General features: G+C 36.7%; 8 protein-coding genes and 1 long non-coding RNA gene across 9 annotated transcripts; 3 read left to right on the forward strand and 6 right to left on the reverse strand.

Moving 5' to 3' along the window:
- Positions 1-138: 138 nt before the first annotated feature.
- Positions 139-2,720, forward strand: LOC147555041 (uncharacterized). The gene has a single exon (XM_086660427.1). It carries the CDS (start codon positions 1,072-1,074, stop codon positions 2,503-2,505), a length of 1,434 nt encoding a protein of 477 aa, XP_086516553.1. The 5' UTR covers positions 139-1,071; the 3' UTR covers positions 2,506-2,720.
- A 1,861-nt stretch (positions 2,721-4,581) lies between these two features.
- Positions 4,582-6,363, forward strand: LOC147555042 (uncharacterized). The gene is made up of 2 exons (XM_086660470.1): positions 4,582-4,806; positions 4,942-6,363. Exon 2 carries the CDS (start codon positions 4,944-4,946, stop codon positions 6,249-6,251), a length of 1,308 nt encoding a protein of 435 aa, XP_086516596.1. The 5' UTR covers positions 4,582-4,806; positions 4,942-4,943; the 3' UTR covers positions 6,252-6,363.
- Positions 6,364-6,514: 151 nt separating this feature from the next.
- LOC147555043 (uncharacterized) lies at positions 6,515-9,831 on the reverse strand. The gene is made up of 5 exons (XM_086660471.1): positions 9,369-9,831; positions 8,998-9,181; positions 8,052-8,484; positions 7,277-7,357; positions 6,515-7,145 (listed from the first exon to the last, which is right to left on the reverse strand). Exons 1-5 carry the CDS (start codon positions 9,453-9,455, stop codon positions 6,647-6,649), a joined length of 1,284 nt encoding a protein of 427 aa, XP_086516597.1. The 5' UTR covers positions 9,456-9,831; the 3' UTR covers positions 6,515-6,646.
- An 859-nt stretch (positions 9,832-10,690) lies between these two features.
- On the forward strand, positions 10,691-12,270 carry LOC147555044 (sm-like protein LSM2). Its single transcript, XM_086660430.1, has 3 exons — positions 10,691-10,834; positions 10,963-11,121; positions 11,973-12,270. The coding sequence occupies exons 1-3, from the start codon at positions 10,832-10,834 to the stop codon at positions 12,090-12,092; spliced, it is 282 nt and encodes a 93-aa protein (XP_086516556.1). The 5' UTR covers positions 10,691-10,831; the 3' UTR covers positions 12,093-12,270.
- A 227-nt stretch (positions 12,271-12,497) lies between these two features.
- On the reverse strand, positions 12,498-15,097 carry LOC147555045 (endo-1,3;1,4-beta-D-glucanase-like). The gene is made up of 7 exons (XM_086660429.1): positions 14,688-15,097; positions 14,549-14,570; positions 13,695-13,818; positions 13,514-13,604; positions 13,326-13,415; positions 13,136-13,236; positions 12,498-12,855 (listed from the first exon to the last, which is right to left on the reverse strand). Exons 1-7 carry the CDS (start codon positions 14,977-14,979, stop codon positions 12,712-12,714), a joined length of 864 nt encoding a protein of 287 aa, XP_086516555.1. The 5' UTR covers positions 14,980-15,097; the 3' UTR covers positions 12,498-12,711.
- Positions 15,098-16,028: 931 nt separating this feature from the next.
- Positions 16,029-16,751, reverse strand: LOC147555046 (uncharacterized). The gene is made up of 2 exons (XR_015234427.1): positions 16,411-16,751; positions 16,029-16,328 (listed from the first exon to the last, which is right to left on the reverse strand). It is a non-coding gene; the product is annotated as an uncharacterized LOC147555046 (long non-coding RNA).
- An 84-nt stretch (positions 16,752-16,835) lies between these two features.
- On the reverse strand, positions 16,836-18,164 carry LOC147555047 (endo-1,3;1,4-beta-D-glucanase-like). Its single transcript, XM_086660432.1, has 4 exons — positions 17,870-18,164; positions 17,758-17,779; positions 17,040-17,162; positions 16,836-16,926 (listed from the first exon to the last, which is right to left on the reverse strand). The coding sequence occupies exons 1-3, from the start codon at positions 18,033-18,035 to the stop codon at positions 17,054-17,056; spliced, it is 297 nt and encodes a 98-aa protein (XP_086516558.1). The 5' UTR covers positions 18,036-18,164; the 3' UTR covers positions 16,836-16,926; positions 17,040-17,053.
- A 66-nt stretch (positions 18,165-18,230) lies between these two features.
- LOC147555048 (endo-1,3;1,4-beta-D-glucanase-like) lies at positions 18,231-21,295 on the reverse strand. Its single transcript, XM_086660431.1, has 7 exons — positions 20,928-21,295; positions 20,371-20,392; positions 19,868-19,991; positions 19,670-19,760; positions 19,500-19,589; positions 19,305-19,405; positions 18,231-18,538 (listed from the first exon to the last, which is right to left on the reverse strand). Exons 1-7 carry the CDS (start codon positions 21,226-21,228, stop codon positions 18,395-18,397), a joined length of 873 nt encoding a protein of 290 aa, XP_086516557.1. The 5' UTR covers positions 21,229-21,295; the 3' UTR covers positions 18,231-18,394.
- Positions 21,296-22,329: 1,034 nt separating this feature from the next.
- LOC147555049 (endo-1,3;1,4-beta-D-glucanase-like) lies at positions 22,330-24,537 on the reverse strand. The gene is made up of 7 exons (XM_086663224.1): positions 24,005-24,537; positions 23,836-23,857; positions 23,436-23,559; positions 23,226-23,316; positions 23,055-23,144; positions 22,805-22,905; positions 22,330-22,702 (listed from the first exon to the last, which is right to left on the reverse strand). Exons 1-7 carry the CDS (start codon positions 24,285-24,287, stop codon positions 22,565-22,567), a joined length of 849 nt encoding a protein of 282 aa, XP_086519350.1. The 5' UTR covers positions 24,288-24,537; the 3' UTR covers positions 22,330-22,564.
- Positions 24,538-26,390: the final 1,853 nt, after the last annotated feature.

Raw genomic sequence — 26,390 nt, forward strand, 5'->3', positions numbered from 1 at the left:
TCTTCTCTTTATACAAGTAAAACTTTGCTGTGAAGCACTGTCACACATCGGTGGAGACGAAGCGTGGTGCTCCTTATTAGGGTTCAAGCACCATTTTCTAGTGATGCCTTTTAAAGCCGTGAAATGACAATGTTTGTGAAACTCTCCCAACTTAAATGATATATAAAGAAAAACCACTCATTTATAAATTGATCAAGTTACTGGATTCGCTCCGATAATCAAAAGCTGGCTTTCTACAAATTGCATTTCATAAAGCACGTTTACGAAAAGTTACCTTCATGGAACCTCCACGACTATGGATATCACCAACATTCACTCAATATCAACTACTAGAACTACTCCATGACAACTGCAACTTTATCACCATCACAACTCCACCACTATGACTGGACCATCCATGGAACCTCCACAACTATCATCATCACTAACATTCACTGCAACCACAATCACTTCACCACCACAACTACTCCATGACCACTGCAATTTCACCACCACTACAACTGTAACCACATGTCCATGAACACATCCACCACCCACATGTCCATGAACACATCCACCACCATCACAACTCCACCACTACGACAATACCGTATCTCCGTCAACACATCCACCACCACCATCACAACTCTGAACTCCACCACTACGATATTACCACATGTCGGTCCATCAACGCATCCACCACCACCATCAAAACTTCACCACCAACACATTCACCACAACCACCACCGTCACATTCAAACCACCCCCATCATTCCGCTGCCACTACCACCATCATCACCACGACTCTACCACTACTAACCACCTCCGCTGGTTGAAGCCCTGAACCTCAACGACACGTATCCACTATTCCATCACCATTATGACAATATTACTGTCGACACGACCTGTTTTGTGCCACTTATACTATGCCACTTGTCTCTTTCATGTAGCTTCCTCTAAAGAGTGTCATTTCGCACGTGTGGACAACATCTAAAACTGATTTATCTCACCGACTGAATACCTTTCTCTCTCTGTTCTGTCTCTTCCCTCTCTCTCTCTCTAACTCACTCTCTCTCCCCTTGAGATTCTTCAATGAATTTCTTCAAATCTGTTTTCTCTGATGATCCAGAACCATCAGATCTCAATGACCCCCAAATCTCAAAACCCCAATCTCCCAATCAAAATGTCGAACAACAAAATCAAGAAGACGAATCAATTCAAGAACACGAAACAGATCCTTCTCTCACAAACCCTAACCCTAATTCTCCAACTGATACTACTAGTACTAGTAGTAATTCTTGGAGCTTCGGTGGTCTAATCAAAACAATCACATCAAAATCCGAAACAGTAATTCAAACTTACAAACGAGATCTTGAAGAATTCGGATCTGGATTGAAAATGGAAACTGTGGCGATTCGTGAAGCAGCTAGTCGTGCTGTGAAAGATCTTCCAGCTTCAATTGAAGTCGGTGCATCAAAAGCTCACGGATCGCTTGAATCCGTCACTCATGTTATTGATGAATATGGAAGTTCAGTTTGGCGTGGAACATCAGAGATCATAACCCTAGGTAAAGATGCTCTTCTTTCTGGTAGTACTGATAATAATAATCAAGAAAATGTTGATTTTGATAATCAAAATCAAAACTTTAATAGAAATTCAAAAAAGTATAATAGATTTGAAGCTAATGTTAATGCAATTCAAAATGATAAGAATACATATTTAGAACAACCAGATGATTTGGGTGATTTTGAGAAATGGAAATTAGGGTTTGATTTAGAGGGTAAAGGTGATGAAATTGAGAATTTGCTTGATGAGAATGGGATTATGGAAGGGATTTATTCAAAAATTGTTCCTAAAGAAATTGATGGGGAAGTATTTTGGACTAGGTATTTTTATAGAGTTTATAAGCTCAAACAAGTTGAAGATGCTAGGGCTAATCTTGTAAAGAGAGCTACTTTAGAGGAAGATGAAGATCTTAGTTGGGATGTTGATGATGATGGGTCTAATGCGTCTGAATCCAAGGTGGATGATTCTTCGAATTCAGTTAGTCAAGAGTTGGAGAAGAAAGAAATCAAGGAACCCGAAATCGAAACTAAACCTGTTGAAGAAGAATTGCAGGTTGAGAAATCTGGTGCGATTAATGTTGAAGATAAGAGTGTTCATGTTGTGAAAGACGATGGCGGAAATGGGTCTGGTGAGAAAATTGAATCGGAAACAAATCAGATCGATTCTGCAACAAAATCAGAGGAGAATGTGGTAGTTGTGGTCGAAGAGAAAAATGGGTCTGTTGAGTCTTCAAAAAGCATTGAATTCTCTGTAATTCCGAGTGAGAAATCGATGCCAGAGGAAGAAGAAGAAGATCTTGGGTGGGATGAGATTGAAGATGTTGGAAGTGGTGATGAGAAGAAAGTAAGTTTTTCAGGAAACCCAAATAGAGCAGAATTGCAGAAACGGTTGAGTACTGCGGATGAAGATGAAGATTTGAGTTGGGATATTGAAGATGATGATGAACCTATCAAGCATTGATCGAAGATCTGTTCTTTAAGGTTAATCAAAATTCTACTCCATTCTTATCTGCAAGTCATCTGATTATTTCTTAATGTTTTCTTACTTCATTGTAAGTTTTTTGAGTTCTTAGTTGATTAATGATTGTTTGATCATTTAGTTGGGTTATGATTGTGTAAATACCTGTTTTGTTATATCCTACTATTTATCTAATGGTGAAGCAAAAATATTCCACACTTTCTCTTTTACCCATTTTTTTTCGAAGATTTCAGGGTGCATTTCTATAAATTGCCGTTCCCACATCAATATAATCTGTTGTGACTTGAGGTCTGAATTGACTCGGAGACAGATATCAAGATGTTTGTTTCATCTCATTGGTTGCAGCATTGTTATTGGCCCCAAAAATCGCGTATAAGAGTTGCTTCATCGTGCTTCTTGTGTAATTTCAGTGAAACACTGTAAATTGGAGGTAGAGGTTTATTTGTCCAAATTGCACAAGTCTACTGTGAATTGCGAAGGGTTTCGGGCGATTAAGGGCCTCATATTGCATTCATGACCATTCAACAGAAGTTGCACTCGCAGTTTAAGCATTGCGAACCCATGCCACACAAGTTGCACTTGCAGTCTGAGTTGCTCAAACCCGGCACGGATTTTGCACAAGTCTACTGTGAATTGCGAAGGGTTTCGGGCGATTAAGGACCTCTTATTGCATTTCTAACCATTCACCCCCATTTGCAAGAGTGTGGTGTGGGATCGGGGGCTTCTCTCCAATTAAGTGCCTCATATAGTCTTCTTAACCATCCAATGTTGTTTCTTAAGCAAACTTGAATATTAGAAAATAAAACCTAATATCTTACTGTATAAACCCGTCGGTCCACCGAACTTCCACCTATTCCTTGCCCGGCAAATCCCACAAATGAACGGGTGGGATGGGATAGCGCAATGTCACAACCTGTTTTAACTTTGAAAGATTCAAGGAGTGAGTTTGGGCCATGAGAGCACGCTCACTACAAGCATAAGACGGCGGAGGCCCAAGGCATCCAGAAATGCTATTTGGCCCAAAAATGGGGGCCGACCCTAAGTTAAAGGCTGCTGTGGCCGGCTCCCATTAGTCGGGTGATGTGTAAAGAGATTTGACCTGACCAATGGGAGCCGACCACATTAGCTTCGAGCTGTGGTCGACCCTGAATTTCAAGCCAAATAGCATTTCTCCAACACATGTTAGGTCGGAGCAGAGGGTCGAATAGTCGTTAGGATTTTAATTTCCTCAGCTTTGCCCAGTGTAATTTGAGGATATTGTCGGGTCGAGTTAGGTGTCTCCTCTCTTCCTAAAGGGTCTGACTAAAGGCACTTGTCGAAACTATTATTAGATTCGGGTGCCCATTAGCACCCATCACGGATTGGGGGAGGCGCTCGAGCGCCGCGTTCCCTTCCTTTGACTACCCTTCTCTCTATCATCATTACGTGATGGGTGCTAATCGAACCAAATTAAAATTTTACCAAGAATAAAATTAAAAAAATTTCGATTTAAAAACCTGCTACAGTTAGTTATATTTAGAATGTTAAAAATAAGTGTTATCTCGCAAATCATTAAGTTTACTTGTACTTGATTAATTTGACATAGTTTATCAACATTCGAGCAAGATAAAAAAAAACGATAAACAATTGAATCTCGACCATCTATCGTTGCTAATTATATATTCTTAAATATATAATATATATAAAAGATAACAATAAATGGTTTGGTTTGATTTTTTCGATTATCCGTCAAAACAAAATCCATGAACTGAACCAAACCCCTCGATTTTGACCTTTTTAGTATTCGAATCAATCCGGATAACTATTGGAGTGGTCCCCAAACCGTCTAAATCTGTTTGGATCGGATTGGTTTGATCCGGTTTGGATTTTCGGATATTAAATGTACATCACTAAATTTTATAAATAGTGAGTAATAAGCTTAATTAGGTCTAATAGAGAACTAGTACCTGGCCCGATTGTCTCGCCGCCGACATCAACCGAAATATGACGTGGCCCCAAAGAGCGTTTTTTCCGTTGAGTGAGAGTATTTTTTTTTTTTTTGAACTTGAGTAGTTCTTTAAATTCCAATTTTAAGGAATTAGAGTTTATCATCATCAGAATGAACAAAGCTAGGGTTTATGCTGCTGGAAGCCCTGATTATGTTGGTTGAGAAAACACACAAACACACTCAATGGAGGAAGAAGGCTAGAGTTCATCATCATCATCATCAGAATAGAAACTTCTAAAAGCAAGAAAGTTCTCTGGTTTAGAGAGAAAAAGAGAGCATTCTTCTTCTTTTTACAGGTTTCTAAATTCTTCTATTTTAGGGTTTCTATTTCTAATTCAAAGGAAACCTATCTTGTTGGTGAGTGACTCTGTTTTTTTTTTTCTTTATTTATTTAATCTCACTCTATTTCTCACTCTCCCATTTTCTTATAGTCATGGAAAATTCAAAAAAACAGAGATTAGTTTTCAGAATCAATCAAGAAGCAAAAACCCATATTCAAGAAAAGACTGAAACTTGTTTAGAAATCAAGGATTTTCATCGAAATACTAACAAGAATCAACAACATTCATCAATGGATGAGGAATTATTCTCTAATGGGGATTTTGATAAATCTTCTCCTTGTTCTCCTTTATACCTCCTTTCTACAAAGAATGATGATGTTGACACTGATAATTTAGACTCTTCTTCTTCTTCTCGTCTTTCGAATTATATCAAATGGGGTAAGAAGAAGAGAGGACGGACTACTAGGAGAGGACGGATTAAACCTAAAGATTTAGCGAAAGAAGCTGCTGAAACCTTATTTATGATTGCCAACAATGGTGGTGGTTCTAGGAGACTACTGACTGAACCCACCATAGATGACGAAGAAGTTGCCGAAGCTTTATTAATACTTAGTAAGGGTGACGATATTCTTGTTTCGACAAGTTCAAACTTGCCAAACAATAAGAAGAAGAAGAGAGTAATGGAAGTTTCAGAACTTCCTACTAAGAAGGCAAAAACTGGAAAAGAAAACAAGAATTGGAAGTCTAAAACTTGGTTAGATAACCATATGGTTAAGCTGGGCTTTGGGTCAGATGATTTATCGTCCAACGAGGAGGAAGGCAATGATTATCTAGTGGTGGGTAAACTAGACGAACGACCCATAGAACCGAAATTTTTTGAGATGTACCTGAAGAAGGTTGCTGAAAGTTATATTATGCATTACGAGAAAACGCGAATGACGTCTAATGAATTCAGTGAGGAAGTAGTTTCATGTATGGATGCAATGAAAATTCTAACCCAAGTTGAGTTGGAGAAGAAGATCGATGTCTCTATGCCAAAGAACAAGTCTAGTGTACATGAGTGTAATATTTGCAATATGATATTTTCGACAGGTCAAGCTCTAGGAGGTCACAAAAGGCTACATTGGACCGGCCCCGTTACTAAATCAGTGGTTTTAATCGAAGAAGATGAAGAAAAAGACGGAGATGAAGATCATTGCAAGCCTCTAGGAGGTCACGAAAGGCTACACCGGACCGTCCCCATTACTGAATCAGTGGTTTTAATCGAAGAAGATGAAGAAAAAGACGGAGATGAAGATCATTGCAAGCCTCTAGGAGGTCACGAAAGGCTACATTGGACCGGCCCCATTACTAAATCAGTGGTTTTAATCGAAGAAGATGAAGAAAAAGACAGAGATGAAGAAGATCATCGCAAGCCTCTGATGTTCGACCTCAATGAACCTCCTCCTCTTAGCCCATGATGAAGTTTTGAGTTAGACTGACACAGTTTTCTCTTTCTGTCTTGTTTTTGTCGAGAGTACAAACTTTTTCCATAATCTGTACGTTCAATAAAGAACGTTCAAATATTTTCATGTGTTTTTTGCGTTGTTTGTTTGTGCCATCGATTTTTCTTCTCCAAGTTTATAAGTCTAATCTGTGAAACTCACTTTCGTTAGACGGTAACACGTGTGTCTCTCTAGCAAGGAGATCAGAGTTCGAATCGTGTTGTTTAAGAAAATAGAAGTTTTTAGGAAATCACATACAGTAATTAACCAAAATTTTGCTTAGTCAATGTACATGATGTTCATTGCTTACTCCTCTCGACCGTTACTTACATCAACTTACAAATAAACCTAATCCTTTACGTTTTGTTCCTTCATGCAATTTTCAGCACTATTACTGCCATTATCGTTGCTGCTCTGACGAAAATCTCGTTTACGCTTCTGTCTACTCTACTCATCATCTCTTCATCTTTCAGACCCAATTTGTTTTGGTTCTTGCTGATATAGATAATACTATCTCTCAGTTGATTCACTGCCCATGACAACCAAACGAGCCCAACCCCAAATCCAGTGTTTAACATCTTTGACGCGCAGAAGGGTACCCTTCCACCGGCAACTTTACAGAGAACGGTAAATAGAACAGCAAGGCCGGTACCAGCAATGCTAGCGGAGAATTGAGTAAGAAGCTGAGGTAGTTGTGGCCCAGATTGCTTTAGGGTTAGGATTGAAGTTTTGCCCTTTCTTCTTCCTAGGACTAGCGATAGAAGGCTCTCACAAGCGTGAAGATAGCTTCTTCTGTGTATATCACTCTCTCTTCCACCATTCCTACTGGTTTTCTTCATCGGTGATTGTTTCAGCTTTGTTTTCTTCGGACTAGATTGTCAAAACGACACAAGAGTGAGAAGGACAGTCATAAATGATTAGCGGTGAATAATTTCATGGATATCCAAAAAGCATAGTCCTATTCGAGTACGAGGAAGTGGCAAAAGTTGAAGGATTTATACCTCTTTACAGGAGCAACCATGATATTTTTCAGCTTCAAAGAAGAATCACATACATTTGTTCGTGCTTCACTCCTGCCCCGTCTGTGCAATATAATGACCAAATAGCTTCATCAACTCGAAAGTTCAGATGTTTCAAGTAAAATATATGCTGTCTTTCGACGTCAATTATAAAGTATTAAAACATTCCTAATTTTTTTAAAACATTCCTAATGAATTCTATTATAATCATATTGACTCTAAATCCAGTGACTCATAGCTCGATGAAGGTTCAAACTTCAAAGGGGTAGTTGATCTCCAAGATGGAGAGATAGTCTTTAAGAAGAAAAGAAACCTTCTAAGGAATAACCAACAACTCTAGTTCAGACTCCCATTTATGAAACACAGAGCTTCAAGTTCCACTCCATGTAGGGGTCTGAAAGAGCGCGGCCGGAGTCCATCCGCGGGTACAGACGTCCGAATTAGTCAGCCGCGCACGCAGCCCGGGGAATAGGATTCTGCCCGTCGGACCCAGTAAAATAAACGTGCCAGATGCGGGCAAAAGTTTTCAACCAACTGTCCTCCTAATGCCCGGCCCAATGTAATGCTCTCCCTATAACAGTCAGTGGCATCAGCAGCCCCGTAAACAGGATTCTGCCCGTACGACTCACTAGAATAAACGGGCCGAACGCAACCATTCAACCGACTGCCCGCCGACCCCGGCCCAATATAATGCTCGCCCTATAACCCCTACGGTACCCACAATATTTTGATGAAAGAATTCTCAAATAACTCATACCTTGTGAAGTATGGCACCAAACTAGGCAATTTATCCTTCTTAATTGAGTTCCTTGAGAGAGTAAACTCCTCAATGATAGAAAGAAGATCCTTTGTCTCAACCTCAGTCCCTGTGAACAATACTCTGCCATCTTGTTGCATAATCATTCTTGAGCTAGAAGATAAATCCCCAACAAAATCCAATAAAGGATTTGGAGTAAAAAAATTGCTTCTTGGATAGATAAGGGAAGGCTGATGGGACTCAAAAACTTCATCTGTCATAGGAAATAGTGACTCTGGATTCATTTTGATTGTCAATGAATGAAGACCCATGGAGTCAGATAGTAGAGGATAATCTACACTTTCTCTCTCTGCTTCACTAAATCTAGAGAGAGAAAATTGTGAGATGTTTTCATCATGCCTTGTGCACTTCTCAACAATCCCAGAGCTTAAATCTATGAAGTTATTCATGCCAACAAAAACAAAAGTAAATAAGATCAATAACACATCTATAGAACATTTAACTGCAAAATTGTGACCTCTCAAGCCTTAACAGTTAACGATATTGTCCCCGCAGACCCAAGCACGCAGGTACAGGGTTTTGTTCTTGCGGAAGGCTCCACGAGCCCACCCAAAAGGCCACACGGTTTACAATCATGAGCGTTCACCTATAGCCTAGGCTCTGGACATTCTCAGGAGCGACGTGGGACTATCACAATCCCCCACGTCTCTTTGGTAAGGGTGGGGGAGATTGTGATAGTCCCACAACACTCATGAGAGCGTCCGGAGCCTGGCTAGAAGTGTACGTTCAAGCTTAGTAAGTGTTGGTGCCTTTTGGGGGTGTTCGTGGAGCCTTTGCCAAGAACAAAACCCCATACTAGTGAGGTGGTAAAAGCGGACACAATTTTCGACAACGGCTAAGCCTAGGGGCGTCACAAAAATTAACAAACTCAGAAAAAAAGGCAAACCTTGGAGATCAATGAGTAGAGGTTTCTGCCTAGATGAATTAAGATTGGTGAACTGATTAGAATCTGAAAACCATTCTATAGGTGTCCATGGATTCTCCATATGACTTTGTTTATGATTGAAGCAATTTGATCTTAGTGTCTTCTCTTGTTTTGTTCCAGAGATGGGTGTAAATGATCGGATTTCCTATACAAATATAAACAAAAACTAATCAAAATCCCAAAGTTTAGACTAATATGAACCCTAAATTCACAAAAACACAAGAAATCAACAATACCCTATTGAGAAATGAGAAAAATAAGACTACCCAGATAAGCAAATCTCAGCAGATTCAAACCACAAAATCTAAGAACTAAAAAAAAGCCTAATTTACCTTGAAAGTCTTATTGTGGAGACTATGTAATTGGGGAAAAACCCCATGAGGATAAGTAGAAGATGCCATTAGACAAAGCTCAACCATCTTATCTCTCTCTAGAACTAGAAGAAAGACTCCCAAGTTCAGAAAAGAAGTTCCTGAACAGTAATCATTCCTTGATTGAGAATCAAAATCTTCTCCATAATAAGACAGAGTATGTATCTATCTTCTTCCCCACCTAGTTTGTTCTACAAACCAGAAATATTAAATTAGTTTTTGAAAGGTTATGGGTGGTTGGAAAAGACTCAAGATTGGGCCAAGTAGATTGTTGTTTCCATTCGATTAATTCCAATACCCAATTTGTTAAGATTCTTATGGTTTGAATGGCTTCTTGGGATCTCAAAGATTGTGACACTTTTTAACATAGTCAAGAAATATTTGCCTTTCTAATTACTCTTTTTATGATTGGACATTCCATTAGTTGTAGTTTTAAAGGCCTATAAGTGTGGTAGGTGGCAAATTTGAGGGAGTTTCTGAAGGAAGGAGGCGCCTATAACACCTATCGTAGATCCCTATAAAACTTTCCTATTCAGTAGTAGTGGGTATTGATCCGGGCAGTCGGCCAAAGACATTCTGGGTCACGTCTAAAAATTCTGTGAACATTGGAATACTCGGGTCGGTTGGATTTGGCCTAATTTTGGAATTTCAACACCTATTATCTGGTGGTATGCGACTAACTAGCGGACCAACCAAACATTAGGTAGGTCCGAGGGGAAGTCGGTTTTGTGCTATGAGACAAAATTCAAAAGAAATTAACATGTTAACTTCTTTAATAAAAGATCTCATATCCACTCATACGAAGCTAGGACATGAATTTTTCTTATGTTCACAATCACCAAAGATATTTGAAGAAGAATACGATAGTTGACGAAGATGGGAAGAAGAAATAAAAGATAATAGAAGATTGGAGGAGGTTTTGTCCCATGTCCCTGTCGGTCATTAACCATAGGTCTCTTAATGAGCGAAACGACCTCGCACGTAGTTCAATGGTACACAAGATGTGTAGTTAATCGGTCCACGTACCCCGCTGGTCATTAACCATCAGTATCTTAATATACGACCTCTCAAGCTTATTTCGTTAGGTTAGCAAGCAGACAGGTACTCGGCTTAAACAATCGTATCCCTCGATTGGAGGTCTTGACCCATCTCCCGAACACTAACTAGCGTTAGACGAGGTAGCGGGTATCTATGGTCCCTCACGGGCTCGAACAGACCCGGTCCGATCTCCAACCTCTGGCTAGTTTCTATACATTCCGGTTAAGACCATGTATCGGATAGATTGTGGAACCACTAAAAATTGGCACCAGAATAGAACAGCTTACTTACTAAGAAGTAAGAACACATGAAAAAAGGTTTATGCTTTAACTTCACAAGTCGAAAACCAGATCGAATCCTTTCTTCTTCTTCCAATAAAACTAAAGATGGTGAGTGATTTGTCAATCCCTTTTCTTGTTTGGGTATCTCAATTTCTCTTTGAATTTTATTCAAATTGTTACTTTTTTGTGAATTTTGGGGTTTAATTTTCTTAATTTGTGGGTTTTTGGGGGTGAAGTTGTTCTTCTCCTATTTCAAGGATTTAGTAGGAAGAGAAGTGACAGTTGAATTGAAAAATGATTTAGCAATCAGAGGTACTCTCCATTCAGTTGATCAGTACCTGAATATCAAGCTTGAGAATACTAGGGTTGTTGATCAAGACAAGTACCCTCACATGGTATTATTTCATTCCTTTCTATGATTTCTAGGGTTTTGTTGTTCTTGTTTAGGGTTTTTGTTCACATTGTTTAATTTCTATCAACTTCACTTATAGTTTGAATTTTCATCCTGGGTATTTGGAATGAAGAAACTTAATGGACTTGTATGAAAAAAAAAACTAGGGTTTGAGTTTACTGTGTTTAGATTTTAGTATGTTGCTTAACAGTTTCAAAAAGTTCAATTCTGAGGTATTATTCAACATTGTGATGTCTAAACTATATGATATGAGATTTTTCGAATTATTAGTTCATATTGTCTTCAAAACGGATTGAACAGAAATCATCTTTGGGCTAACCTAGCCTCCTCCATCCGTCACTCCAGCAGCGCCTTGAAAACTTGCTTCGGACATGAATCTTCGAGTAGTCAGAAATTTGAAATTTAGAGTTTTGGAAGAAGGATGATAGAAGTATAAAGGGTATTGACAAGTGACAACTAAAATTTTAAGACTTAGGGTTGTTCATGGTTGTGTGATTTGATCTTGAAGTAGTTTGATTATATGTTATGTTATTTCCATTTTCCGATATATACTAAGTGTAACGATTAAGCTTCGGAGCTTGTTAGTCCTCATTTTTGGTATAAATCAAGAGTATTGGGGATGAGGTGTTATGTTAAGACTAGGGAGTTTCAGTACCAAATAAGTCGACCAAAAAAATTAGAAGCTTACCACATGAAAGTACGAGAACTCAAGACAAGTTTTGTGAGATAGTGCAGTCGATATGATATTATGACCTATCCCTTCGCTTTTTGGCGTGTAGTTTTTTTACTTGCCCTGATTGTTTATTGTCTATGTTTTGATTGATATATCTGCAGCTATCAGTGAGGAACTGCTTCATCAGAGGATCGGTCGTGAGATATGTTCAGCTACCTCCAGATGGAGTTGATACAGAAATCCTTCACGATGCAACAAGGCGAGAAGCTCGTGGTGCATGATCCTTCATCTCAACTTCTTACTTATTTTCCATTTTGGTGTTTATGATTAAGAATCTTTAGTTTTAATTTTCCTCCTACTTTGTCAAAAGGGCGTGTCTGATTTTAGTATGAATATCATGCTCTTTGTTCACACACTACTTCAACCTATGGTTTTATTTTGGAATTTTAGTTTAAGACAGACATCTGATTTGGAGAAACTACGCTATCTTGTTGCGGGACGGACAAAAGCGCGAAAGCCCGATATCCGACAGTTCATCCATGTCTGAATGAGCCCATCGACATCGGAAGCCTGCAAGCGGGTATTGAGTCTGGACTGTTAGATTTTAGTGAGCGCGCTTGGGTATTAAGTCTTGCCCGACTATCATGTACCTCTGTCTGGGCTAGTTCTGGCCAGTATTAAGATAATTTGCTGAAAACAAGTTTATAGTCATAACATAAGCTTTCCGCATTGCCAAAGTTACGATAAACATGAGGAAAACATTAACGTCATCACGAACATATCACAGCGTTATAACGACGAATAAAGGATCTTTCATTCATAGTGTCTGCAACCTTATTCATTAACCCAAATTATTTAGAAACAATTTCCCTAATAGAGATAGAAATCGTAACATATCACTTAATATTTGAGATACTTGTTAAACCAAGCCAAAATGTATTTGTGACCCTTGTTGGCAGCCTTCACGGCTGGTCTGTCCGTAACGTTGTACAGCAGAGTCCATCCGTGTGGATACCCAGGAAATATCTTCACAAAACTAGGTACCTACAACAATGAACAAATTAGGAGTACTCAATATCCATCGAAAAAATACAAAATATCGCCTAAAGATTAAAGTCAATATAGTTTTGACTTTTGAACTACGATCTATTACAACTTGGGGTTGGATAGTAATGATATAATGTTCGAAAGTTAACATCTTATAAGAAGCGATCGAAGATATTCATAATTTCCTAAATATGGTGCGACTATAGTCCATCCCTAGTAAGAAGTACTCAGGAAAAAAGACTCGGAAGAATGTAAGCGAAAGCCGAAGGTGTCTTACCTGAGGTTTGGTGGCTAAAACCTCTGCAAATTGTTTTATAGTAGCTGCTGGAGTGATGCTGTCATTCCCACCCCCCAATATAGAAATGGGTGCCCTAACATCTGGTTATCATAAAATTTGAATGATAACTAAAGCTTGTAAATTTATAAAAAGAATGAAAGATAAAAAGTACGAATAAAACGATCCATACTCTTGATATCATCAACAGTGACATATGTCGGATGTGGCGTTACCACTGCTTTTATGTCATCACGTGCCGCCAATATCGTAGTTAACTTCGCTGAAATATTATATCTTATTCAAGTTTGATGCTGTAAAATCGAAAACGAAAACAAAAAGAAGCATATGATAAGGATAAGGAAAAGGTCTAGGTCTTACCTCCCCAGCAAAAGCCTGCAATCCCAATTGTGGATATCCCTTTTCTTTTAAAAGCTTCAAGAACTGGTTTGGCAACTTCAACTCCATTAACCTACAAATTAGTTCTAAATCTTCATTATAACTACAAACAATTAAAATCGAAGGGCAAATCAGATCAAACAGGTACTTAAGGAAAACCGACCGCCAGATGATGATTCAACCAGTCCTGAAAACCCCTTTGCGAATACTCAACCCATGGATCACCATTAAAAAAATCAGGAGCTACAACATAGTATCCAGCAGCTGCAATCTTGTCCACCAGTCTCCTATAACAGCATAACAAGATGGATAAGAAATTCTAAACCATATATGTAATATTCATCAATTCATCTGAGCCAGAGCAGTCACCGAGTTTCTAACAAGCTTCCGACGTGTCAAACATAGGGGTCGGAATAAAGCCCGATGCCCAGATGTTGAAAGTGCCTTCAATATGGGTCGATATCTAACCCTAATTGAGATCCATCTGTAATCTTATTCTTCATTCTTTGTGAAATACATCGCGCCATTGTTCAACATGGAGTAGGTCTTACCAAACGAATCAGGTAAATCCCTTGTGTTTTGTGTGATTGTTTACTTTCATTATCACTCATCTTGTTTTTTTTCATTCTTTGTCATCACAGTGGAAGGGTAATACCCGCCTAGGCAGCTAGAATTATCGGGACAGGCTCCGTGAAGAAGGCTGCCCAGTAGTTTACCTGAGTCCGACCCCGTTTGCCTACCTGCATAGCAAGCCCGTCTACGTACCGCTACACACCCAAGTATAAACCTGAGTAGAACCAAGAGAGACGGACTTGGTCTCTCGGTACCCTACCCATCGGGTGAGGGATGTTTGACTAAAACATCTCGGCGAGGGTTTCGCACCACTAGCTTAGTCATAACTCCGAGCTCGAATTGATGAAGCAACATTCACAAGATAAATCGGTAGCTCAAGCTCATTGGACAAGAATTAAGTGTTCTACACATGAAAAAGATCAAACATGAAAGCATTAGACATACCTCAAGTTTGGCTTTGCAAAACCTGCAAATGAGAGATCAAGTAAGAAACTAATATTAACTCAAAAACAAAACACAATGTTAATGAACTCAAGAACATAACACAATGTTAATGAACAAAAAATGTAAGTTGGGTATTTACCGAAAACGTCACTAGCCACAAGAATTCCTCTTTTCGAATGCAAAGAACCAGCAATATATGATTTAACACCACCAATTTTTTTCACTTTTCCTGCTTCACGATACCTTGAACGGATTGTTGATACTACAGCGGTATCAACCCTGGTCCGGATAGTATGTGAATCAGTTTCTACCTTATTCGACTTAATCGAGTGATCTAAAAGGTCTGGAAACCACATAAAACTCACAAAAAGAACAAAACCAAAGAAGAAAAAAACAAGTAATGGTTTTGCAGAGCACTGAAGTCTTGACATTTCTACTTCCCCTTTCTTCTTTTCTTCAACAAACAGATTTACTTTTTCTCTCTAAGCTTAACCAGAAAATGACAATAGATATAGAATATTGAAGTTTGATAAAAGTCTTCAAGTATATATTTTAAGATCATTATATATATATATATTATATAGAATGGATATATTCTATACTTGAAATAATACAAGTTTATAGTATAAAAAGAATATCACATGTTTCTGCACAAACATCTAAAATGAGGTAACTCGATCACCACCAACACGTGCTATTGTCGGATTATGTCGATATATAAAATATCAACATTATAATCTCTTACCATAAAGGTCAACGATATAAAAACATTATAATAAGCAGAAATTATCAATCATTTTGGTTAGATATGGCAAAAGAATCTTCTTCACCTACATGGATATCACAACATTGTATTGAAAAACAAATGATCTTAGTTTACTGAATTCGAAATCTTCCCATCTTACAACAGAGTACACGCGACCTTCGCCCGTGTGTGGGCTTTTTATTTATAATAAATAAGATAGATATGCATAAACTCGAACAATTTCTCACATAGATATAGAAATCTTATGTCTCACTTAATATTTAACATACTGGTTAAACCAAGCAAAAATGTATCGATGGGCCTCGCTAGCAGACTTCACGGCTGCTTTGTCGGTGATGTTGTATTGCATAGTTCATCCGTGTGAAACCCCGGGAAATATTTTCACAAAATTAGGTACCTACACAAATGAGAAACCACACAGATCCTTTTAACTACTGCAATAGATTAAAATCGCAATGAGAGTATGTGATATGACGACGAAGAAGCAAACCTAGAAAAGTGACAATGAAAGTAAACTATCACACGTGATACAAGAGATTTATGTGGTTCGGTTGGTGAGACTTACTCCACGATGAACAATGACTCAGTGATTTTCACTATGAATGAAGAACAAGATTACAAAGATTTCTTAAAGGTTTTAGTATATGGAACATTTCAGTTTTGCTAAAGTGATATATAAATAGTCTTCATTGATAACGACATAAATAATATTCGTAGTTTGAATATTAATTTGGAAAGATATTGTTAGAACAACAGTCAATATCGGTAGCGTCAAGTCAAAAGACTTTTCAAAGATGAGTTTCCAGAAACCAAACTTATTTACATGTCATATGTCTATCTAAAAAATCAAGAATCCAACTGTCCTAGTTATTAATCCTTAACATGCTTTTTAAACCAGGCCAAAATGTATCGATGGGCCTTTGTAGCGGACTTCACAGCTGCTTTGTCGGTCTCATTGTATCTCAGAGTCCATGCATGTGCAACTCCAGGAAATACCTTCACAAGGCTATGCACCTACACATAGGACTATAGGAGAATTAGAGAGAGTTCGTCGGTCTTAATTTCTTATAAATGTCACATAATAGAGAAGTCTTACATGAGTTTTAGTGGCTAAGACCTCTTCATATTGTTTCACGAGCGTTGGTGGAGTGAGCGTGTCAAGCTCGCCTCCTAGTATTTCGATGAGGACCTTAACTCCTGCTCATCATTAATATAAACACGGCGCAATGACTAATGTTATTAATAAAAAAACATACTTTTAGCCTAATAGATATCAACAAGAAACCTAGTGGTAATGCGGATACTAAAATCTCATATCTCAAGTTCTATACGAAAACAATTCATGCCCTTGATGTCATCGACTAGGACATATGCTGGATGTGCCATTGCCACTGCTTTTAAGTCATCATGATTCGCTAAATAGAATAACTACTTTTCCTGAAATATTCAAAATGTATTTCTCATTCACGACGAACACACTAAAACAAACAAAAAAAAAATAGATAAGAGAAGATCTTACCACCCCAACAAAAGCCTGCAAGTCCAATTCTTGATATCCCTTTACTCTTAAAAGCTTCAATCACTGAGGTTTGGCTTCTTGAGCTCCCTTTTCCTACATTATTTTTCTAGATCTTTATCATAATCGTAAAGAATGAATTTGGGAGTAAATAAACCGACTAAAGAAAAATTTATATCGAGTTTAGAACTAATAAAGGGAAAACAAACCGCAGGATGATCTTTCAACCAACTATCGTAAGGCCTCTGAGGACTAGGGACATAAGCATCTCCATTATAGAAATAGGAGCTACAACATAATATCCAACACCTGCAATCTTGTCCACCAGTCTCCTTCGAAAAGGTACAACAAGATAAAGATATCAATATGGAAAATTTGTATGCATAGACGCTAACCCATTTGTTCATATAAAATCCTGTCAGTCAGTCAGTCAATCTATCTATCATTTCAAGTCCTCAAATACGGATAACAAGTCCATGACTTTGACTCACATCATGATGTTAATGGCATGAGGATCATTTACTGGTTTATGTTTTAGGAATTTTGGGTATCCCATGAACATCATGAAAATAGAAGACAAGAAAAGGTGAAAAATAGAAGTAATGGGTTCTTCCACCATTGAGATTTTTCTACAGGAACTAAGAGAACAAACAAGAATTATGTTTGTTGCTAAAAAAAAAAGGAATTATGTTTGATGAAGTATGGTTATAGAGTGACCATGATTTTTGGGTAACCAAAACATTTGCATAAAAATAGTTCAAAAAAGAGAATTTGACGAGATTAGAAAGCAAGGGTGATGATTTGTCAAAAGAGGAATGGAAAGGAGAGGAGAGAAAAAATCAAGATAAATCGATAGCTCGAGCTCCTTGGACAAGAATTAAGTGTTCTACACATAAAAAAGATCAATCATAAAAGCATTAGACATACCTCAAGTTTGGGTTTGCAGAACCTGCAAATGAGAGATCAAGTAAGAGACTAATATTAACTCAAGAACACAACACAATGTTAATGAACAAAAAAATCTAAGTTGGGTATTTACCGAAAACGTCAATAGCCACAAGAATTCCTCTTTCCGAATACAAAGAACCAGCAATATATGATTTAACACCACCAAATTCTTCCACTTTTCCTGCTTCACGATACCTCGAACGGATCTTTGATAGTTTATAGTATAAAAAGAATAGCACAGGTTTTTGCACAAACATCTAAAATGAGGTAGCCGGATCACCACCAAAACGTGCGTATTGTCGAATTATGTCGTTATGTAAAATATCAACATTATAATCTCTTACCATAAAGGTCAACGATAGGAAAACATTATAATACACAGAAATTATCAATCATTTTGGTTAGTTATGGCAAAAAATCTTCTTCACCTACATGGATATCACAACACTGTATTGAGAAACAAATGATCTTAGTTTATTGAATTCGAAATCTTTCCATCTTACAACAGAGTACACGCGACCTTCGCCCGTGTGTGGGCTTTTATTTATAATAAATAAGATAGATATGCATAAACTCGAACAATTTCTCACATAGATATAGAAATCTTATGTCTCACTTAATATTTAACATACTTGTTAAACCAAGCCAAAATGTATCCATGGGCCTCATTAGCAGACTTCACAGCTGGTTTGTCGGTGATGTTGTATTTCATAGTCCATCCGTGTGAAACCCCGGGAAATATTTTCACAAAATTAGGTACCTACACAAATGAAAAACCAGACACTTTCTTTTAACTATAGCTATAGATTAAAATCGTAACGAAAGTAGACAAAAATACTCAAATATTCATCAAACAACGTACAAGATATTCTAGATATTCTCATTATAGGACACGAATTAGCAACAAAGAAGCATATGTGTTATGACGACGAAGAAGCAAACCAAGAGAAGTGATAACGAAAGTAAATAATCACACATGACACAAGAGATTTATATGGTTCGGTTGGTGGGACCTACTCTACGAAGAACAATGGCGCGATAATTTTCACTATGACTGAAGAACAAAATTACAAAGATTTCTCAACGGTTAGATATATGTAACTTGCTAAAATCCTAGCACACAGCCGCCTTTAACTCTCTCCCCAATCGGAAAAATAGGATGTCTCTTTTACATTGATAACAACCCCCTTATAAGACCAAGACAAACATAAGTAAACACATCAGACCAAATTTTTGGCGGGTTGCAAACTAGATTAGATATCAAACCATATTCTAGGCACTTCAACAATACAATCCATAATAATACAAGTTGTGTAAGATAGGGTGATGGTATGTATGAGTTGATGTATTATTTTTAGCAGAGATTGAAGACATTCACAATTTCCTTAATGGGGTAAAATTAAATAACCGAAATCCGATTGTTCTCCACTCTTAGCAAGAATTACATGAAAAATACTCAAAAAACAAAGGTTATAAACAAAAATCAAGTGATGGATATAAACCATCTAGAGACAAATATGTCTTACTTGAGTTTTGGTGGATAAAATCTCTTCAAATTGTTTTAAGAGAGCTGGTGGAGATAGACTGTCATGCTCAGCTCCAAGTATAGAAATGGGTACCTTAACATCTGGTTATTAGAAAAGTGCAATGTTAATTCAAAGATGGAAACTTAAAAATGTCGAAGATGAAAAGTATTTAGGTCTTGCAAAAACTGTTCATACCCTTGATGTCGTCAACGGTGAGATATGCCGGATGTGCCATTGCCACTGCTTTTAGGTCATCACGTGCCGCTAGTAGCGTAGCTACCTTTCCTGAAATATTCAGAAGCAATCTTATTGTTCGAGTCAAGTGCTATAAAAACGAAAGAAAAACGAACACTAAAAGATCTTACCACCCCAACAAAAGCCTGCAACTCCAATTGTGGATATCCCTTTATTTTTAAAAGCTTGAATAACAGGTATGGCATCTTGAGCTCCCTTCGCCTGCAAAATAGTTCGAAATCCTGATCATAATTGTAACTAATCAACATGAGGGTAATCAGATCAAACATGTATATATGTTGAGTTAAAATAATAAAAGGTAAACCAACCGGCGGGTGATCTATCAACCAACTTTTAGAAGTCCTCGGGGTGCCCGGTACAAAAGGATCGCCGTGAAACAAATCAGGAGCTACAACATAGTATCCAGCAGCTGCAATCTTGTCTACGAATCTCCTATAAAAGTACAACAAGATGGACAAAGTTTGTAAAACGAAGTGCATAATGTTCATCAACTCCGTTGAGCCCGGGCCATTAATGGCCCCCTAGCAAGCTTCAGATGTGTCAAAATATTTCTCAAGGGAATTCAGCCTATACACGTTATGTTGCGATGGCACTAGCTCAGTAATAGCTCGAGCTCGAAGAACTTCTACAAGACAAAAAGATAGCTCGAGCTCAAATGACTTCCACAAGATAACCAGATAACTCGAGCTCTATAACGAGGATAAGTTACAAACATCATATAGACTATCAAAGTCATGTTTTCTACAAGTGCTAGAATGAACTCTTTTAGACAAAGAATCCAATGAGAAACAATAAGGAGTAATAATCATACCTCAAGTTCGGTTTTTCAATACCTGCAAACGAGAGATCATGGAAGAAATTGTGAGAATAGTCCCACATCGGAAAATGATAAACTTAGTAATGAATAATATCAGTCATCAGGTTTTCAGTTAGATGAGCATGAACTTAATATGGTACCAGAGCTAAGCCCACGATTTAACAAGCCAAACGGCTACTCATTCTCCACATCACCCAACAAGAAAAAGACATGTGTTAGGCTCTGATAACATCAGATGTGAGGGGGAGTGTGAGAATAGTCCGACATGAAAAACTAATACTCTACTAACAAAGAATATAATATCTAGGTCGTCTCCGCTCATTGCTAACTGATTTTGAGTCAAATGACCACAAACTTAATGATTAACACACACAAGTTGGTACATAACTAATCAAACTCCTAAATTTCTCCTAAAACAAAACCCAACTTTGTACCAAAACAAAACCAACCCACAATCAAAATCATTATAAGAAATAGTAAAGAACCAATCAATTGTTAAGTTAGTATCATAAATCAATGAAAAAGGCAAGAAATCTGAATTGGGTATTTACCATAAACATCAGTAGCAACAAGAATTCCTCTCTTGGAATCCAAAGAACCAATAATATAGGAATTGAGACCACCAAATTCTTCAACCTTTCCTTTTCCAGAGTAATTATTTGAACCCAGAATTGATACTATAGAAGTGTCAATCCTGGTTCTGATTTCATGGGGGTCTATTACTAGGTTATGTGGTTTAGTCGTTGTTGGATGATCTAACAGATCAGGTAACCACATGAAAGACAGAAACAGAACAAATGAGAAAAAGAAGAAAACAACTAGTGGGTTGGCAGAGCACTCAAGTCTTGACATTTCTACTTCCCCCTCTTTCAACAAATTTTCTCTCTCAACTAAACAAGCAAAACTTGGAATATATACACATATAGTTCCCAAGAGAGAATAAAATAATGATCTATATAGTAAGAATAATTGAACAAAACTGTAAGAGAGAACTATCAATTTTGGTTGTCCATGCTCATTTGCCTCTATTTTCATTTAGGTCCATGTTATGTTTTGACTTTCTACGTCTATGTATTTATTTCGGTCTATGTCCGGTATTGACTTTCTATGTCTATGTTCATTTTGGTCCATATTTTGTTTCGACTTTCTACTTTCTGTTCATCTTGTTGTCAATGAGGCCATGTTTATATCATAACGATATTATCATGAAAAATCGAATAGATGTTCAAAATTCATAGTTATCCACATGAGTTGCCTAAAATTCTTAAGTGAGAAAGGTAGATACAAGATGAATATAGATTTGATCGACTTATCTATGTATTAGGTAACAAATCTTTCCTTGTTTCAAAACTTCTTTTCAACTCTCCCTTGTGTACGGTGTATCTTCATCTTACTCTCACTTTTCTTCTGTTCCATATTTTACATGTTGGGTCTTTCTTGATCTTAAGAAAAGAGAAATAATTTTCGTAACCTCTCTTCTTATTTGAGATGTGGGTCTTTCTTGATGTTAAGAAAAGAGAAATAATTTCCTTTAACCTATTTTCTCTTATTGGATATTTGACTCCTCTAGCCAGGGAAATGGAGTTGCCATGAGGCCATGAGTAGCTAGTAGCTATTGTCCCCATTGGCTTGAAATTTGTACTTTTAGGCATCATTGAGTCATGGTGCTGGTTGATTCAATACATGACAATATTGAGCAATGAACAGCCAGAATGGTTCTTCATGTGGGTTGGTTGGTTAGGACAAAGTACAAACCATATTGTGTCCCATTTCTTGTCCCCACTCCAATCAATGTGCTCAAATATGGATGAAAACATTTAACACATATATAGTATTTCTTACACTATTTACTTTTGTAAACAAGTCAACGTTTTAAATGATAGAACGGTTCGGTTCTTAGAGCAAGTAACTAACTACTTGGTGCATATAACAAGAGTACCACGATAAATAGTATTTGTGGGCAGAGAACATGACTCTGAAAAGATATTATCACGACAACATTCAACTATAAATAGTATTCGTAGGCAGATCATGACTCTGAAAAGATATTGTTACAACAACATTCAACATTGGTGGCGTAAAATCAAAAGGCTTTCCAAAGATTAGTTTCTAGAAACGAAGCTTATTTATATTTCATATATCTACCTAAAAATCAAGAATTACGATGTTCTAGTTACTAATAGTAATTCTAAACATGCTTCTTAAACCAGGCCAAAATGTATCGATGGGCCATTGTAGCGGAATTCACAGCTGCTTTGTCGGTCTCATTGTATCTCAGAGTCCATCCATGTGCAACTCCAGGAAATACCTTCACAAGGCTATGTACCTACACATAGAAGAAATAGAAAGAGTTCGTCGGTCTTAATTTCTTACCAAACTAGGTTTTGTACATAGTTCATATAAATGTCAGATAATAGAGAAGTCTTACATGAGTTTTAGTGGCCAAAACCTCTTCATATTGTTTCACGAGAGCTGGTGGAGTGAGTGTGTCAAGCTCTCCTCCTAGTATTTCGATGGGGACCTTAACTCCTGCTCATCATAAATATAAAACATGGCGCAAGACTAATGTTATTAATCAAAAATCATACTTTTAGCCTAAAAGATATCAACAAGAAAGCTAGTAGTAGTGTGGATACGAAAATCTCATATCTCAAGTTCTATACGAAAACAATTCATACCCTTGATGTCATCAACTAGGACATATGCTGGATGTGCCATTGCCACTGCTTTTAAGTCATCACGGTTCGCTAATAGAGTAACTACTTTTCCTGAAATATAACAAAATGTATTTCTCATTCCCGGCGAATGGTCTAAAACAAACACAACTTATAGAAAAGAGAAGATCTTACCACCCCAACAAAAGCCTGCAAGTCCAATTCTTGATATCCCTTTACTCTTAAAAGCTTCAATCACTGGTTTGGCATCTTGAGCTCCTTTTTCCTACATAATAATAATATTTCCAAATCTTCGTCATAATCCTAAAGAATGAATTTGAGAGTAAATAAACCGATGAAAGAAATGTTTATATTGAGTTTAAAACTAATGAAGGGAAAACAAACCGCAGGATGATCTTTCAACCAACTATCATAAGGCCTCTGAGGACTAGGAACATAAGCATCTCCACTATAGAAATCAGGAGCTACAACATAGTATCCCGCACCTGCAATCTTGTCCACCAGTTTCCTTCGAAAAGGTACAACAAGATAGATATATCAATATGGAAATTCTGTATGTATAGTATAGATGCTAACCCATTGGCACATGTATAATCTCGTTACCCGATAAGTCTCTACCTGTCTATCAGTCAGTCAGTCTGTAATTTCAAGTCCTAAAATACGGATAACAAGTCTATGACTTTGACTGACAACATACGTATCTACCACTCAAGACAGATATTTAACAAGTTATACAAGAGATTCGTGTATAAAAATAAGTTATAGGGTAAGGATATGACATTACCTTAAATTAGGTTTTTCGTATCCTGCAAAAGATGGGACAAACAAGACAGAGTTCAAAAATTAAATTCAAGAACATAATAAGAAAAACAAAATTGATAACTAAAAACATGAAAAGAACAAAACCCTTTCAAATTGAAAAAGGGAAAAAAAATTGAAAGTAAAGAATTCACCATAAATGTCAGTAACAACAAGAATTCCTTTCTTTGAATTTGGGGATCCATTAATATATGAATTGAGACCACCAAAGTTTTCAACTTTTCCTTCTTCACCATAAGATCTTGAACCAAATGATGTTAATAGAGAAGCATCAATCCTAGTATGGATGGCATGAGGATCAATTACTGGTTCATGTTTTAAGAATTTTGGGTATCCCATGAACATCATAAAAAATAGAAGAGAAGAAAAGGTGAAGAATAGAAGTAATGGGTTCTTCCACCATTGAGATTTTGCCATTTTTTACTTCTTACTCTGTTTCAACAAATAAAAAAACACTTTGCATAAAAATAGTTCAAAAAAAATGTAAATCATGGAAAGGAAAATGATAGTCTCTCGTCTGAATTTAGTCTAGAGTACCTGGACAAACAAAATTTAGAGATCTTCAACAAAAAAAGATGTGGAGAGAAAAAGTGATAGTACTATACCTAAGGGCAATAATGGTGTAGGTACAATTTGGATGTAAGCGGATCATGCAGATTCGATCCATATACTGACTTTTCGTGTGAGGGATTTGTATATTCATACGTAATACCTAATTGTACATTTCTATATTTCTGATATTTGGACGATCATAGAAAAAGATACTTAGTGGTTCTACATTTTTTCCCACTGACCAAAGAGCGGTTATTATTAAGCCCAAAACATGGGACTCAAGAGAGGATCAGGCCCAGTCTTAAATATTAATGAGAAAAAGACCCACTCTGCGAAAGTACAAGATTACCCTTTGTTACACAATAAAGTAACACCTATATCCTTTCCCTTTTCCCCGCCCAAAATTAATGATTTTGAGATGTGACTGAAAAAGTTTCTCTCTCTTCCTAAACTTTCTTAAAAAAACAACCCAACCTTTCCAACTTCTCACTCAACAATTTCCCAAAAACCATTACCACTCCTAGTTTTTCTCTTTACTTTCTCTGAACAGTTTAAACCTTCCAAAAAACCAAAACCCATTTTGGAAGATCTCTTAGCGTTTCTCGACCGAATCTCTTAGCATTTCTCGACCGATTGAACACTTTTAGGGTTTTGTTTGAGAAAAATCATGGATTTTATGTTCTATATTTAGTAGAAACAATATGATAGATTGATTTTTAGGGTGAAAAATCCAGGGTTTTTTTCTTCTTTATATTTAGGGTGAAAAAGTGCAATCTGTTTGAACACTTTTAGGGTTTTGTTTGGGAAATATCTTGGATTTTATGTTCTATATTTAGTGGAAACAATATATATTTGATAGATTGATTTTTAGGTGAAAAATCTAGGGTTTTATGTTCTATATTTAGTGGAAACAATATATATTTGATAGATTGATTTTTAGGTGAAAAATCTAGGGTTTTATGTTCTATATTTAGTGGAAACAACATATTTTACAGATTGATATTTAGGATTCTATTGAAGATTCTTAGTGTTTGGAACACATGTTTTTTTTTTCTTCTTTACATTTAAGAATGATTTTTTTATCATGGTTGATTTGTTTTTTACATTCATTGATATGTAATCAACATTTCTAATTATGCAGAAGTTTTTACGCTATCAAAGAAAATCACTAAAAATCCAACTTTGACATCTGCTTCATCTAAGGCAAATCAGGTAATTTCGGAAACACTTTTCATTTGTCAACAAATTCAGATATGTTTTCATTTTGGATGAGCCAATTTCTTTTTGCATGTAAACATATTCAGATATGTTTATGTTTTGGATGAGCCAATTTCTTTTTGCATGTAAACATATTCAGATGTGTTTCCATTTTGGACGAGCCAATTTCTTTTTGGATGTCAATAGAGTCAGATATGTTTCCATTTGGATGAGGCTATTTATTTTTTGATGTCAACATAGTCAGATATGTTTCTATTTGGATGAGCCAATTTCTTTTTGGATGTAAACATATTTAGATATGTTTTGAAATACCTAAAATGTGTTACTTGCATACGAAACTTTGTCTGCACTAGCCAACATATGTCCTGTTGTGCAAACAATATATTTAATGGAAAGTTTGTTTGCATTAGCCAATAATGTAGAAATCTAGGGTTTTATGTTTTATATTTAGTGGAAACAATATATTTTACAGATTGATATTTAGGATTCTATTGAAGATTTCTAGTGTTTGGAACACTTGTTTTTTTTTTTTCTTCTTTACATTTAAGAATGATTTTTTATCATGGTTGATTTGTTTTTAACATTCATTGATATGTAATCATCAATTATGATTATGCAAAAGTTTTTACGCTATGGGAACATCAAGGAAAATCACTAAAAATCCAACAATGAAATCTGTTTCATCTAAGGCAAATCAGGTAATTTCGGAAACACTTTCTTTTTTGATGTCAACAAATTCAGATATGTTTC

The sequence above is a fragment of the Eschscholzia californica genome, unplaced genomic scaffold (genome assembly GCF_041429995.1).
Source record: "Eschscholzia californica isolate CP2 unplaced genomic scaffold, dmEscCali1.0.p SCAF_2, whole genome shotgun sequence".
Lineage (NCBI taxonomy): Eukaryota > Viridiplantae > Streptophyta > Magnoliopsida > Ranunculales > Papaveraceae > Eschscholzia > Eschscholzia californica.